Here is a 17,483-nt window from a genome sequence, read left to right on the forward strand (position 1 = left end):
TACCCGGCACAAAACCGAACTGCATCTCATCTAAGCAAATTCTCTCCCTAATGAGATGGGTTATGACCCTCTCTGTGACCTTCGTCACCTGATCCAACAATTTAATACCCCTGTAGTTATTTCTATCCAGAGCATCACCCTTACCCTTGTAGCAGTTGACTATGGTGCTGCTACACCAGTCATTGAGTATGACTCCATTATGAACTACCTGGTTTACAATGCGGGTGACTAGGCCATAGCCCACACAACCAGCTGTTTTAAGCATCTCAGCAGTGATACCTGATGGGCCGGGGGCTTTACCTGGTTTCATACCCTTAATTGCCTTAACTACAAGGGAACTGCCTATTTGGATAGCTGATCCCTCTACTGGGTCAACATTTGGCAGGCCCTCCTCCTCCCATTCATTCTCCACATTCAGCAGTCTTTCATAATGTCTTCTCCAAGCCTCTTTCTTTTCACCAACATTAAAAGCAAGTGCTCCATCATCCATGCAGATACATTTCTCTCCTGTAACATCACTATTTTCTCTCACACACTGTCTAGCAATCCGAAATACCTCAGTTCTTTGGTCCTCACGTCGCTGGACATTGGCAAACTTCTTCTTTTCTGCTACATCTTTGGCTATGTATACCTGCCGCCCAGCCTCCCTTTTGGCTACTTGGTACGGTTCCCTGCTACCCCCATCCCTCCAGGCTCTCCAGGCCTGTTTCTTTGCACTAATGGCTTTGTCTACTGCACTATTCCACCACCACCACGTAACTCTAGGTCTGGAAGGGATTTTGCACCATCCACAGACTTGGTCTGTGGCACTCAGCAAGCTGTCCCATAGGAATTTCCAGCAACCTTCTATGTCCAACGTCTGTAGCTCCTCCTCCCTCTCATCAAATTTCTTGATGAGGATGTCCCTATATATATATATAATGGAACTGTGATTATATATATCAGACAAAATATATGTTGAAACAATTTGTTGGCCTTTTATGGTTTTTATAACTATTTATGTTATATAATATTATGTTATATATTATATTCATAGTATTTAATGTAATATTGTAATGTAAATAAATTATTGGATTGTCAATTGAATATTTCTATATTTAATTTATCTTTATAATTGAATTATACGAATATTTATATGGTATCCAACTGAAGTACCAGTGAATTGGATGTTTAACACACCTCTTTGAAGGATTTCTTTTCCTCAGTTTGTTACTTTAAGGTAGTACTAAGATTATATTTTTTTTTATTATTATTATTTTATATTTAAAAATGTTTTTTTTTTTTAATATCTGCATCTACACTGTTTTAATTTGTTTGAACTCCAACTGACATCAAGTGTTTTGAGGTATGCACATGGTGCCAGACTGGATTAAAAATAGGAATCTTTGATGACAATTAGAGATGAAGCCTAGCAAAATATTATCTAGATATAAATATTTTAATGTTTCTTCTCTAATGATCAAATTAATTGTCGAAAATATTTTAATCATACATTTGCTGAATTTATATCTATCTATCCACTCAGTTGAAGTCGACTCTTGGTTACTCGTTGGATTAGTGTCCTCCAGTCAGTTCTATCCTGGGCCGCTTCTTTCAGATTGGCTATGTCCATTCCGGTATCACTCTTGATGGTGTCAAGCCAGCGGGTTCTTGGTTGGCCTTACATAGTATAATTCTTATGTTATAATTCCTGGATATATTTGAACTTGACTATGCGCACAGTACTATGCATTTAAATCAGCCATAAGTATTCTACTTATCTAATGTTCAGACTGATCACATCCAGTCTCTCACACCTATCTTACCAAGTGATTCTAAAAATAAAGTCACATCATCAAAATCTTAAAGCTACAAGATAATGCATGATTAATTCAAAACAATGTGAATAAATACGCATTACATTTAACAGTGTAATCTGAATGCTAAAGGGTTAAATATGTACTCTAGCTCCCTATTCTCTGTGTTACTGTATTAATTCTTCCATACAAACATTAATACAAATAGTATTATACTGTACTTAGTGCTGCTATTGATCTTGTATATATTCTTATTATAATTATCAAACATCCTGCAAACACCTCTGATCTATTCAAACTCTACACCAAATACTTGTTACCCTGTGATTTCTACTTAATGACCTCCCAGAATCAATTACAACAATCACTATTCATTGATTTAAATTAAACTGTAGTTTGTTATTTTATAGCAGTATTGCTATGAAATAAGTTTATTTTATAGCAGCAGTCTTTCTGACATTTTAAGGCTGTTCATTATTTATCTGAACAGATGAAACGTTTAAATAGAGATCAAAATTTTTAACTCCCTCAAAATAGATTTTTTTAAAAACTGACTTCTATCTATTTTGAAGGATTATGTCTTTCAAATTTAACTTAACAATGTTCTGTTCAGCCAAAAAGGTCATCATTATATATTGTAGCTAATAACTAGTGCCAACTATTCAACCTTTAACTATTTACTGTTTTACCACTTGCATCATCATCAGCTCTCTACTACTGAATTCACCAATATTACTATGTTTTATACTCATCAGTACATCCTAACTCTTTTGTCATATGACTATCCCATTACAGCTGTAAAATGTAACCTCCATTTTGTTTGGCCTTACATCAAATGTTTCTTTTTAATTTTTTATATTAAATGTTTTATATTAAATGTTTTTATACATTAAACTTCTCATCTGAAGTTGATTTCACTTTGGAATTGGCACTCTCCTACACTGTACTTTGTAATAATCGTCAATTTTACATAATCACTACCGTGATCATACACTCCATCCCTACTGCTATTATCACTATATTTAACTAGTGGCTAATGAATAAACCTTCAAGCTAACTCCAACTGTGTGTTCAGTTATGTGGGATTTAGTTGAAAGTTGAAATGGTTAGGGAGTTAAGGTCTTAAATTTCTATCATTCTACCATTTTTTTATCTTTTCATTTGTGACAGTAATCTCAATTACCTTTTTTTATAAAATTAATACATTAATAAAGAGACAATTGATTACGGTTTGAAAATTTTTTATTCCTACTAAAGTCAATTTAAGATTATTGCTACATGATTTTTACAATCTTGGAATAAATAAATAAATAAAAACACACACACACACAAGTGAACATGGGGAAAAAAGGTAGCACTCAACACATTTGTTAGGGGTTATAGATATTTTTAATATCTTCATGACTTAGTTTTGTAAGCACATCTATCTCATCAGAGGCTTGAGCGCACCCTACTCAACCATGAAGGATTGTTAAGTGGGGTTTAGTTAAACTGTTATTAAGACATATATATATTGTATTTGGTGTAATCATTGTGTAAAATTTGATTAGTATTTCCACAGTACATACACATCAGTTTTTATTAAGCAAAATTATATGCTTATCCATCTACATATATATTGGTGCAACTACGGCTGCAACATGGTTTATGATCTCATCCCATTGTGTGTTATCTTAGGCATGTGTCTCCTACTGCAGCCTTGGGATGACTACTGCCTCGTTAGTGAAATTGGTATGTGAAAACTGTATGAAGGCCCATTGCATATGTAAGTGCATGTGTGTGTCTTTGCTTTGACACCATTTTAGTGATGAGGAAGATACGTTTATATCTCCCTGAAACTGTATATCCTGTGGTCCAACAGTTTTGTTAGTGTCAGTGTGTTAAGATCAGTAAAATAGAAAACCCTTACTTGGTGACAAAAAAGGGCATCTGACTGTAGATTTGTCAACCTCAATAAGGCTTGTGTGTAATGTCTATCAGCTATTAATGTAACATAAGATTATATTAACACTAAACATTTTTCAATCTTGTTAGACCTTTTCAGCAAAGCACAGATTTTCTTCTCTACACTTGAGGCTGTGATAAAAAGATCACTAAATAGATGTACAATAGTGTACATAAGTAGGCAAAAAAATTAACATATTAAGAAAACTAAATATATCACTGATGTTAATTACTCAGACTCCAGTGAAGTCTATACTTGGCTGAGGTCTAATAATATCAAATCAGCTCTAATATATTTGCCAAAATGATTAAAATAACATTGATTATTGATCTAATGTTGCATTTTCCTCACCACATAAGTATTTCTAATGAGATTTTTGATGCTGACTGCATTAAATATGTTAACACTAACTTGATTTATAGTAGACACTTTTGTTGTTATTCTATCCAAGAATTGTATAAACATTGGAGCTCCTCTTCAGTTATGTTACTTGCATGTAACATTTAAATGTTAAATGAAATTAATCTCTTGTTATCCCATCTGATGACTATTATATGAATTGTTAGTTTAATTTGTAACGGCCATACTGAAACCTTCCACTTACCTCCTTTTGAGTGTGTGTATGTGAGAGAGAGAGAGATACTCCATTTGATGTTCTAAGGATGTTGTCATTTTCTCTTTTGTCTTAAATTAAGAGCTTATAGTTAATAGAAGCTACCTATGTTATTAAATAGCCCATACAATTATATTTTACTTAACCTATGACAATCTTTGACTCATATATTTTCACCATTATTATAGAAATATTTAATGAAGGATTCTGTATCAATCATATTGTATTTCTAACAGGTGTGAATTGTGAAGAGTTGGTAGGGTGTCCATCAAAATATTTCAAATGATTTTAATAAAATATTGTTACTCTTTTCTTAGTATAATGAGCTAATTTTTCATTTCATTATCGATAATGGACATTTGAATACATTATAAGCAACCAGACAGCAATTAATTTGTCTTTAACATCCCTGAGGTATAATTTGCAAACTTTTGTCTGTCTATTGTTCTTTCACTACATTTTGGTCAATATTCCAATAGACTTGTCTATTTTTGGTGGTCACTTGCAAAGCATTTAACAAGAGGCATGTCAAATTATTTTTCCTTAGCATGATCAGTTAATGACAAAAGAAACAACTAAATATTTGGCTTATTGCTTATATGCTTTGCTTGTTCCATAGTCTCATGTTATTATTTATAACCACCATAGTTCTGATTTTATCTTGGCTGTTCATGTTGTTGGAATGCCCACATGAGCTCTTACTGAGAACTGCAATACTGAAGTGGTAAATTGATTGCTTTGAGAGTGACTCACACACTGACAGAAAATGTCTGCTTTCTCATTACATATTTCACTTGAGGAATTACAGGTTCAATTGGTTCTACATGTTTCATACAAAGAACTCTAAGCTACATGTGAAGCAGTCCATCATCCATACTCTCAACCTTAAATCTTGTAACTATCTGACTAAAATTGTTGTAGTGTCAGTATGTTCAGATGAAACAAACTGGAGCAATTTCTTGTAGAGGTTGCTTTGCAGAAATAGAAAATTTAGCTACCTAAAGGCAGAGAATTCAACTTCCAACTAGAGACTTCATGAAATTTCCCCTCTCTGGCCATATATACTCTAAACGCAAAATTTTTTAGGTTCAGTATCTCCTGACTTTGTAAATATCCACCAATTTGAGATTTGCTTCTCAACATCAAACTAGTTGCTACATATTACAAGTCAACAAATTCTAGAACAATCATTGACCAAACTGTTCAGCAAGACTGATTTCATGTTGCCAACTGCTATATTGTTTCATGTCAAAGTGACATCTGGTATAGCTGTCAAACAAGACTTGTACATTCTTTCTATTATTTAATTGGTGCCATAGGTCTGCACAAGTAAAACTGATTGGGAATACTCAATGTCTGTTCTTACATTTAAAGACAAGACTGCATAGAGATTTGTTTTCCATTTTAAAACCAAACTTAATACGCCCTATGTAGTAATGCTTACATATGTGAAAGGGTGCACACTTAAGATGTTAAGTATAGTGAAGGAAAGGCTGGCTATCCTAGTGGATAATACTCTACAACCTTTGATCTGTCATAAAGCTCACAATGGTCTCTTCTACATATTTTGCTTGTATGCAATTTCCAAGGTACTGCCTTCTCCTACTGCTCCTTGCTGTTCAGCAACACCAGACTCGTTAACTGTACTAACTTCTCCAGGTTACTACCAATCCCCAAGTCATGGAAGGCCTGATAAGGCTGTATGTACTGCTTTGCCCTTTTCCTTCTCAGCATAATGAAAACAAAATCTATTTTATGATGAGATCATAGCTCAGTCTGAACAATTATAAAAGAACGAATAAATACACGATTCTCCACCCAGCAGATGTATATATTTCACTGCAAAAAGAAAAGAAAAGAAAGCCTATTGATTTAAGGTCTATAGAGTCCAAAGTATTTAAAGGCAAAGTTGACTTTACCTGACAGGTTTTGAATTCAGGATAGTGAACACACCAAACTTTATATACTTCAAAATCTAACCAAGCCAGATTTTGTGGCAATATTTTTGAAAGGGACTTCTACTGATACTACATCTATTGATGCAACAAGATTCTAAAATTTATTGGAATAATTCATTAGCATAACTCAGTGTTTTTGGAATATTAATAACTAAAACTTTCTGAAACAACCAAGATGGTATTTTGGTATAGATTCCATCATTGAGGAAAATAGTTAAAAACACTTGTGTATTGTCATAGCTATTTCCCACCCACTGATTTATAAAATTATTTCTTCATTCTCACAGTTATTTACAAATATCCTCCTCCCCTCCCTCCTTCCTTTTCATCTAAATGGGAGACAGTTTTTTTTTTCATACTGTGTGTATTTCATAGCTAACCTTATTGTTTGTTATTACAAGGGTTGATTGCCCACATCCTTATTCTGACCTTATGGTTACTTATGTGACCTTGTTTCATTAAAAATTGTGTAACCCTGTTATCTTTGGCATATGTATGGTGAGAAAAGAGATATATATATGTGTGCACACATTCGTATGTTTGCATAATAATTTTTAATCCACATTTTTTACAGCAAATTTTTTACTTATATGTAAATATATATATATATATATATATATATATATATATATATATATATATATATATATATATACATCATCATCATTTAATGTCTGTTCTCCATTCTGGCATGGAATGGATAGATTGGCAGAATCTGACAAGCCAGAGGACTGCATCATGCTTCAATGTCTGTTTGGTGCAGTTAAAGTCAACCAATTTATAGTGTGTATTGGGTTACTGGGTGCTTTTTTTCATGGCATCACCACTACTGAGTCCATCTTGCATTTAAAAAAATGTTAAATGGCTTCTGAATACCAACATATGTAAGCATGCATATACAACATAGTGGATGCATACAACTGTATTTTTATGTAGAATATATACTTATTAATACAATCTTATGTTTTCACAAAATAAAATGTTTCTGAAAGTTCACACAATCACCATAGTTAAATGTACAACACTTGCACACACTTCTCATGCTATAGTGATCAGTATGACATGGATCAAGAATGTATAACATGGAGAATTATTTTGCCTTTATGGCTCAATGTTTAATATATTTTGGTACTTCATCTATATATGTGGTCAAAAGGTACAGGGAAATAGTGCCTGTGTAATATCAAAATATTAGCCATTTACTGAATTACCGATTAAATTTCACACATTAAATATGCATTTTTGTAATGGATATGAAATCATTTGCTTTTCAGTAATTAATATTTGTAGTTTATGAGCATGTGTTTCGTATACATGAGGTGGAAGATCTCAATGATATATTTCAATTTTCTTTTCCTATTTCTTTCAGGTTGTTATTAATTGTGCAATTTTAAAAGGACTTAAATACAACAGAGCAACACAAACGTTCCACCAATGGCGAGACAGTCGATTAGTCTATGGGCTTAACTTCACAAGCAAAGAAGATGCTGATAGTTTTGCACAGGCAATGCTCAGTGCGTTAGAAACCCTCGAATGTAAGTTACATTATAATTATTACTTTTAGTGGTGGTTTGTCTGCCTACTCAAAATAACTGACATGAAAACTCTGAGGTTAAAGCTTGACTGTGTTATCCTTCGCATATAACGTTCAATTCAGTTTCCCTAACTGATAACAAGTATCAATTCAAGAATGAATGGTTATTTGTATAAAGCTGTTTGTCCAATAAAATGGAAATTTGCTAAAAATCACACTTTATGCTAGCATTGCAAAACTGATATTAAACTGCAAAAAAATATATTTGTTAATAGTTATGGTTATAGTGCAAAGGATGATATGCATAACCTTAGTTTGCTTAATAGTATATTGTAAGTTCTGCTTTGGCTTTTTCTTTTCCCTTGCAAACAAATTGTGCTTATCAATTTTGCCTTTTGTTTCTAAGATGTACTAAAATATTTGTAATAATTTGTTATTTAATTATAAAACACTCCCCAGTAAAATTGACTTTGTGCTTACACAAATTAACATAATTATTATAGCAGTGAAATTGATAAAAATAGTGTAAATATGGTTTATGGTGTCTAGTTGGCACTTTGTTTTCTTAGACATTCCATCACTACTGGTTATACATCCATTTTCAGTAACCACAAAGTTGATAAATGCTTTTCAACCTTGTATTTCTCCACAGGTATTACCATATCAAGAATTTTAGGCACTTTCTTCCTACATTTTGTCATATAGTGATAGTAGATGTTAAATCTTAGAGAATTTTCAAGATTTTTTACTTAGACTAGAAGACCAATGTTCATCATTATCATCATCTTAACTTCTGAGTTATCTGTCACATCTCAGCTCCATTCTGCAGCTTAGAGATGCAACACTTTCTTCAATACGTATGCTGTTCTACTTATTGCTACCAACTGAGTACTTCCTATGAAGTTTAGTATTTTCAGCTTTTAATGCCAGAATATTGCTTCCTTTGACATGATTCCAAGTGTATTGATCACAATAGGTACCACACTCACTTTTGAGTTTTCGTGGATGCATTTCCTTTCCAATGCTAGGTTTTGGTACTTCCTGACTTTCTCACCCTCTGTCTTCCTCAGTATTCTGGTCTGCAGGTATAGCAATGTTGATGAAAGGTCATTCTTTGGACTCCCTCCATAGCGGAGTGCTGTCTGGTCAGTTCTGTTTCAGCTTCTTATCTGTGTATATTGGCATATCCCATGTGAGTTTCACATGATCATTCTCTGCAACTGCCAAGGTTTGGCGCTCATACCACTTGTTGGAACATTGTAGCCCATACTTCATGCACAACTCTCAGTGTATTTGCACTGTCATGGCAATTTTTGTACTCCTTTTGGGCTAGTTTTGAGCATCCACTAATATGTCTAACTGGCTCAGATGATCTTTCACATAATCTACACAACGGTGATACTACTATTTTATTAATTCTACACTTGATTGAGTTGGTTCATAAAGCTTATTCTTCAGCAGCCAGAATCAATTCTTTTGTCTTCTTTAAAAAAAACATATCTTAACCATCTCCAGGATTTTTTATCAACTCCATTATTGTTATTATTGTTGGCCAAATGGGGAAAATAATAGTCTTCTGAATGAATTAACACTCCTTGTTTCTTTTGTATACTTGAGCAAAATTCTTTGTATTTTGATAAAGATTCTTGACTGGTGGATTTAAAAGAAAATATTTTGTTGATTAATTTGCTCCTCTGCCACAACCACCACCACCTCTCCTTTCTTCATAGATGGATACAAATCAGTTTACTATGAGAAAAAGAGAAATTCCACAATAGTTGCTTATTTCTTGCATTGATATATTATGAATTAATAAAGGCTGGGTAAAGTTAGTTCAATCAAACCAGTATATTACTGGTAGCTATTTTATCAACTCCTAAGTAATAAAAGGCAGAAAGCAACCCCAGTAAGATTTGCACTTTAAGTGTAGAGGAATAGATCTGAATACTGATTGACTTTTAGTCCAAATTTCTACCATTTCTGTCAATTTACTACTCTCTAATAGTTAGCATGAAAGTTATTTTAGCTGTGCATGATAGGTAGTTTGTTTCTTTTTCAAATCAGCTTTGTTCAACCAGATCTGTAATCAGAAAGCATTCTAGCCAATCTTTTTCTCGGAACAATACATTAATGACAACATGTATGGAATATTCTTTTCTAAGTGTTATAATGTGAATCCTTTTTGTAGGAACTCTGTGTTCTTCCTTTTTCTTTCACTTGTACGCATGGGTTCAACCACCTGTAACAGTGTTGGTACTGGGAATGTATCATACAGCCATTCCATAGGTTCTTCTAATCTGTCTGGTCCATTTTCTATGAATCTCTTTTTCAATTGGTTTCTGTGTCTTTTTTCAATACCTTTTCTGTTTTTAATTCCCTACATCATTTTTCCTTCTTCCCAGTACTGTTTTCATTTTTATATGACCTCATGTACACCTTATTGCCAATTTTGAAAAAAATTGGGATTGTCTTTCCTGTTTGTTTTCCTTCCTCGCCATGTAACAGTTTATCAAAAACTGATTTCACCTTCCTTGCAAACATCAGCTCTGCTGGTGAGCTTCCTGTTGGTGTATTGGGATTCTGTGTCACCCGTATACACCTAGGAATTGCGACAGAACAACTTCGTCTGTGATTTCCTTGTTTGCTTTTCTCAAAGCTCTTTTAAAAATGTCCACAAAACCATTTCAGAGGTTGGTCTTTTGCACTTAACAATGTCCAGCCATTTTGTAAAACTGTCAACTACTACTAAGTAGTAGTAACCATTTAACGGACTCACAAAATCAATATGTGGTCTTGACCATGGACTTTTTACTTCTGGCCAAGGCTCCCATTTTTGAGTAGGCAACTTTGCTGCCAGAGCACATCCTCTGCAGCCTTTTAATACATTTTCAACTTCCTTGCCCATCTACTGCCAATACACATAAGTGCTGTCATCCTTGCAATCCCCAGATGTCCAATATGGAATTCTTTCAACATTCTTTTTTATAAAGTTCCGGGTATCACTACCTTTTGGCCATACATCGGTATGCCATCACAAGTTAAATATATGTTTACCTGTTGCTGTTTTTTCTTACTGAACCTATTTTTTGTTTCCTTCAGCTGACCATAGATTTTTTTTGTTTCATTAATGAACTTATCTTTTGACATGTCACTTTATCTCCTCTAGAGTTATTGGTAACTCTTGTACAATGTTCCACATTATGTGTTTAATTTCTGCTTCAGCTCTTAAGGCTGCTATTACTGTGTCCTCGAATAGTTCACCATTTCTGGGTATAAATCTCAATAGGCTATCAGCATATCCTAACTTTTGTGAAGGTAGATATTCCATTGTGTAGTCATAGTTTAATAGTATGGTGTCCCATTGCTGCAACCTGTTCGCTATATATACTGGGATTCCTTTCTTGAATCCATAAATTGTTAGCAACAGGCAATACCGTCTACCATGTATAAACCTGTGGAACTTTTTATGCCAGATATAATCAACAATGCCTCTTTTTCAGTTTGGCTATAATTTTTTATGCTGGCCATAGCGTCCTTGACATGTGAGCTCTGGCCTTTTGGCTGCCATCTTCACTAGTATCTGTTGCCAGTGTCATTTCCAACTTCGGATCGAAGTGTGTAAACAACAAGTCTGAAGTTAACATGCTTTTTAGTTCCTCGAATGCCTTCTGTCATTTTTCTGACCAAAACCACTTAGCATCTTTTTTAACAGCTCGTTTAGTGGAGACCTTGTGTTGTGTATGTTTGGGATATATTCTTGATTGTAGACTAACAATGCTTGTAACAATTTGACATTCATTGGGGCAGGCATATTCTTTATTGCTGTAACCCTTGATGGGTCTGGTCTTCATCCCCTTTCATCAATTGCTTGACCTAAATATTTGATTATTTTTTCATCAAAAATTCATTTTTCATCTGTTAGTCTAAATTCATATTCATTTATTTTTCCAAATACTTTTTTTAATATGTTCAAAGTGTTACTCCACTGACTCGCTCTTTATCAAAATATCATTGAGATAAGTGATAGCAAAGTCGCAATCATTTAACATTGTGTCCATCACTTGTTGGAATATAGCAGGTACCACTTTTACTCCAAAAGGAAGCCACTTGAATTTATACAATCCACGGTATGCGTTGCTTGTTAAAAGGTGTGTGTAATCTTCCTCTGCCTGTATCTGCAGGTAAGCCTCCGAGAGGTCTAGCTTCCAGAAAATTTTTCCTTCATTTAGTTTTAAGAACACTTCTTCTGGGCTTGGTAATGTATAATTGTGTTTACCTAAACAGTCATTTAATTCAGTTGAAAAGTCCGCACACACTCTTTATTATTTTTATTCTTTACATAAACCATCAGAGCTGCCCAGTCTGAATGGTTGACTTTTTTAATTATAGCTAGATTTTCTAGTCTTTCTAGCTCTTTATTAACCTGGTCCAACACTGCAAATTGTACATTCCATTTGGGCATAAAAACAGGTGTTGCCTTTTCTTTTACTGTGATCCTCGCTTTTGTTTTAGTGCAACAGCCTAATCCCTCCAAAAAACATTTGGAAACAATTTTTTAATATTTTGTCTCAGTTGTTCTACTTCATTCGAACTTTTGACCTTGCTAACTACATTTTCACAGAGAACACTAATGGGGGTATCCCACATTTTAAATAACTCCATGCATTCTGTGCCAAATAGGTTTAGTGAACACAAATGATTGTCCTTTTCATTTCACCTAGAAAAGTAAAATTGCAAATACATTTTCCAATGAAATATAATTTCTTTCTTGTAACATCATATGCTACTTTATTTGATTTAAGTAATTTAGGTTTACCTATTTGTTGCTATGTTTCTTCATTTATGATAGTGATGGCACTACCCATGTCTTATTGCATTTTGACACTAGCTGTTTTGATTCTCGCCTTGATGGATTTTCTGTTTGTTGTACAAACTTTTTCCTCTACTGACGAACTATTTTTTTTTTCTCATTTTTCATCATCTTTGTTCTGCAGTACGATTTAATGTCCTGTGTTCCCTCGATGAAAACACTTTGCTTTTTTGAATCGACACTCTTTTCTCAAGTGCCTTCCACCGCATGCCATACATGGGTTTATCTTCACTTGTATATCGCATTTTTTGTGAAACACTTTATCCGTCTTCTGATTCTTCCACACTGGTTTTATCTGCATTGGATTTCTTCTGTATCGTGCCTTACTGTTAATATTATATCGCACTCTTCTGACAGTTTCTAAGAGAGTTATATTTTGGTTCATTTCTAGCTTTGTGAGAATTTTCACTCTGACTTCTGCATCCTTTTTAGCAATAAGTCCGTGTGCAAAAATCAGGCACTTGAACAATTCTGGAATTAGTTTATCCAGTTTAAATCTCTTGCGCTCTCTGTTCACTCTACCTGCATATGTGGTAAAGTCTTTGTTGTCACTTTTCTCCATGTTCAAACACTTCCAACATGTGTTGAATAATGATATTATTTTCACTGAACATCTTACATAAAATGTCGAATGTGTCCATGAAATTTATGTGAGAATCTTTTTTAGGCAGTATAAAGTTACAGTATTTTAATGTTCTGTCATCGCCAGTTTCCTTAGAATTAGACGCATTTTCATTTCGGCTGTCCAGTTTTGGCATTCGTTTTTGTTACTGAAGATTACAAGGCATATTACTGAAGATTTGTTCAAATCTTCAGTAATATGCTTCGACAGTGACTTCTTACGGTTCATGCTTAAATTTATTTATTGAATTTACTATATGGTCTGGCAAAAATGTATTTTCTGGTTTTGTGACCAACTTCATTAGTTGTAGCATTTGTTGTTGTAACATTTGTTGTTGTTGCTGTTTTTGCAACTCAACTAACAAGTTTTCCATAATCTTACAGATTTTTTTGTAAAATATGTACAGCAAAAATGTTGAGTTTTTAATTTCTCCATGTGAAAATTTTTCAATGTCATCTGCGTGAATTGTTTACTTTTTTGTAAAAAAAATTTTTTTCAACGTTATCCATGTGAATTGTTTATATCCTTGTTGCCACTGTTATAATGTGGATCCTCATCCATTTGTATGTTATTGCCAGCACTGTAATATTCTTGTCGCTACAATTATGTTGTTGCGGTATTCCATTTCTTATTACCGTTGACTTATCTATCATGCTATCACTGATAGCTCTGCAAGACAGTGACTTTGAGATGTTTACCTAGCCCGTAACTCAGACTTGTATATATCATGTAACTGACACTAACTCCATCCAAAAACTCATATGACTCTACTACTTGCTATGACTGAATGACTGTCTGACTTTATAATGGCTTATCATACCACTTTGTCACAAGGGTGTACTATTTTCACTACAACACTAAGATGTGTCGTTTGAGGAAGATTTGGCTGCTATTTTTGCAGGTCAAGTGACTACCTAAAGGCTCATACTGTAGTGTAATAAAAATAACAGTTGAATGTGCATGAGTTACTATTTGAATGTGAGTGCATTGAGGAAGTAAAAGGATATTGGCAGCAATTGCTCAAGACTATTATTATTTTAAGAACAGGTAATGCTTATGTACGATGCCTATTGAGATGGAAATGTGTATACTTGAGGATAGCAGGAGTAGAAAGGGAGTAAGAATTCAACTATAGTTAATATGCTTATAATAATGTTATGCACCATAAGTTAACTCTAGTTAGAAACAGCAGGACATACACTATTGTACCTAATTGCATTCTCAGTTTGCTAAATGAAATATTAATCCAACAAGGGAGGATTCAAATAAGCTTAATAGTTTACACAGCACTTGACAAAATTGCATTCTATATTTACAGTTAAATCATTTGCCCTGAAGTTAGTTGGCTTTGCAATTTTGTCATTTTTTCGGTCAATAAAGTGATGCTAGTTTCATGCTTGGGTATGAAAAGTAAAGACAATTCATATTAAAAATAGGACGTTTGCTTAATAATTAAATATGTATTAGAAGTCAAAATAGAGTAAGACAAATGTTACCCATCTTGACTTGTTCATAAAAGATAATGAAAGGGGCACCTTTAGTTAATCCTTAACCAAGTGTTATTTTGAAATAGATAGCTTTTCTGAGTTTTTTTATTATTTACTCTCTTTTACTTGTTTCAGTCATTTGACTACAGCCATGCTGGACCACCACCTTTAGTCGAGCGAATTGACCCTAGGACTTATTCTTTGTAAGCCTAGTACTTATTCTATCGGTCTCTTTTGCCAAACCACTAAGTTACAAGGACGTAAACACACCAGCATCGGTTGTCAAGCTATGTTGGGGAAACAAGCATATACACACACATACGTATATATATATATATATATATATACACACACACACACACATACACACACACACACATATACGACAGGCTTCTTTCAGTTTCTGTCTACCAAATCCACTCACAAGGCTTTGGTTGGCCCGAGGCTATAGTAGAAGATACTTGCCCAAGGTGCCATACAGTGGGATTGAACCTGGAACTGTGTGGTTGGTAAGCAAGCTACTTAGCACACAGCCACTCCTGTGCCTAAAATCTATTGTAATACAAAGGTTCTCTATGCAATAATTTTAAAAACTACTTTGTACTTCAAAATGTTTTAAGAGGTGTGTTTGCAAATGGAAATGTTAGATCTGTTTACTAAGAAAATGTTTTAAAGGACAACTAGGAAACCTTAGATACATTTTCTTTCAATTTTTAGAATTTTTTCTACAAAATTGTTGTGGTTCACTGTTAGGAAATGATTTTAAACACTATATTTTATTCCAAAAAGACTTGCTGCTCTTGGCAAATGTTGGGTAACCATAGCAATAATTTTCTTCATGGTTTGATGACAAGGGAATAATAGTATGCAACAATTCTTACTTAGAGTTATATGTAGTAAGACTTTTGTTATCATACTTCTATTGAAATATACTGTTTGTGTTCCAGTTAAGTTTGAAAATATTGAAGAATTTAATACTTTGTCATTAATAAGATGATGATTAACACGAAATTTTGGTGGAAGGTTTTAATTTAGATCATTTTAAAATATGAAATGGTTTTATATAGCCAGCGGCAGTCTCGGATGAATTGATATCAAAAGAATTAAAATTCCAAGACTGCATATTTTGTTAAAAGGTTCATAAAACGCCCCTGGTATACTTAGATTACTTGTGCATTTCATACATACTTGTGGACATGCAAGTGTGTATACCAACACGCACACCACATGTCAACACACACACTAAGCATTCTCTAGTATTACCAAACAATTATTGTTACCAAAATTGAATCCAAAACATGCTCAGGATATTCTCCTGCTTTATGCTATTATAAATTAAACAAAATTGAACTAAGAGAAATAACTCAAAATGGCCAGTAGCATGTATATGAACGACAGAGACAACTACAGGCATATCAAATGCCATGCAACATAAATTCTTAGTTTATTAAAATAATCTCCATCTCTAGAAGATATGTTACAATTATCAAAATAGTAATTGAGACCAGCTCCATATAAAAAAGGGAGATAATCTCAAGAATCACAAATTATCCAAAGCTAACCTGGTCTCAACACATTCAGACACCATCTCTTTCAAAAATGAATCCAGTGCCTCAGCAGAAAAAAATATACATCACTTTAGTATGTTTAATATACATTGCTCTAGTGTTGGTTAGAGTAAAATGCACTCAGTGTACTCTGTAAAATGGTTTATTTGGAAAATCCAAATAAATTTTGTAAGAGTCCACAACAGAAATGAATGAATGGAGGCAACATAGAGCTGTGGAGGGTTTCACTGAACTTCATAAGTACTGGTAGCATGATAAAATATAACAACACACAATACAGTTGATTTTTCTCTGTTGCTGTGTGTGTCAGTTGACAAAACTTATGGCAATGGCTAAAATACATGAAGTTCATCCAACCCTTACTAGCATGAGAAAATTGATGATGTAACTTGGTAGTACTGTTGTAGATAATGAAATTTGTAGTTTATGGTTTGGGTTTTTTTTTGTTGTTTTTTCTTTTACTTGTTTGAGTCATTTGATTGTGGCCATCCTGGGGCACTGCCTTAGTTTTAGTCGAACAACTCAACCCCAGGACTTATTTTTTAAGCCTAGTACTTATTCTATCAGTCTCTTTTGCCAAACCATTAAGTTATGGGGATGTTAACTTACTAACACCAGTTGTCAAGTGGTGGTAGGGAACAGACACTCACACATATATGGATAATATATATACATACATACACAATGGTCTTTCAGTTTCTGTCAACCAAATCCATTCACAAGGCTTTGGTCGGTCCAAGAGTATAGTAGAAAATACTTGCCAGAGGTGTCACACAGTGGGACTGAACCTGGTACCATGTGGCTGGGAAGCAAGCTTCTTACCACACAGCCACGCCTACACCTTTTTTTCAAAAGTGGACAAATATGTTATCCCGCTCACACACTCACACTGCAATATTTCATAATGTATTTTTTTCTTCTTCCCTATAAGCTTCTTCTAGCACTTGCTGCCTTCATACCTCATTTGAGGGAAAATTTTGCTGTAGCTGTGTACTTGGAACACTTACCATCTGTCAGTTTTTCAGTAATCATACTGTCCTGTCAACATGGTATTGACTTTTAATCAACTGCTTTTTCTCCATATTGAACA

At 33.9% G+C, this 17,483-nt stretch overlaps 1 protein-coding gene across 2 annotated transcripts in view; it reads left to right on the forward strand.

Annotated features, from left to right (window-relative positions):
* Positions 1-17,483, forward strand: part of LOC115217115 (vasodilator-stimulated phosphoprotein) — a 200,659-nt gene that overhangs the window by 74,040 nt on the left and 109,136 nt on the right. For both annotated transcript variants that reach the window (XM_029786714.2, XM_029786715.2), the window contains exon 3: positions 7,682-7,847. In XM_029786714.2, the coding sequence (XP_029642574.1) occupies positions 7,682-7,847 (166 nt within the window). The remainder of the gene's footprint in view (positions 1-7,681; positions 7,848-17,483) is intronic.

Source organism: Octopus sinensis, linkage group LG11, assembly GCF_006345805.1.
Source record: "Octopus sinensis linkage group LG11, ASM634580v1, whole genome shotgun sequence".
Lineage (NCBI taxonomy): Eukaryota > Metazoa > Mollusca > Cephalopoda > Octopoda > Octopodidae > Octopus > Octopus sinensis.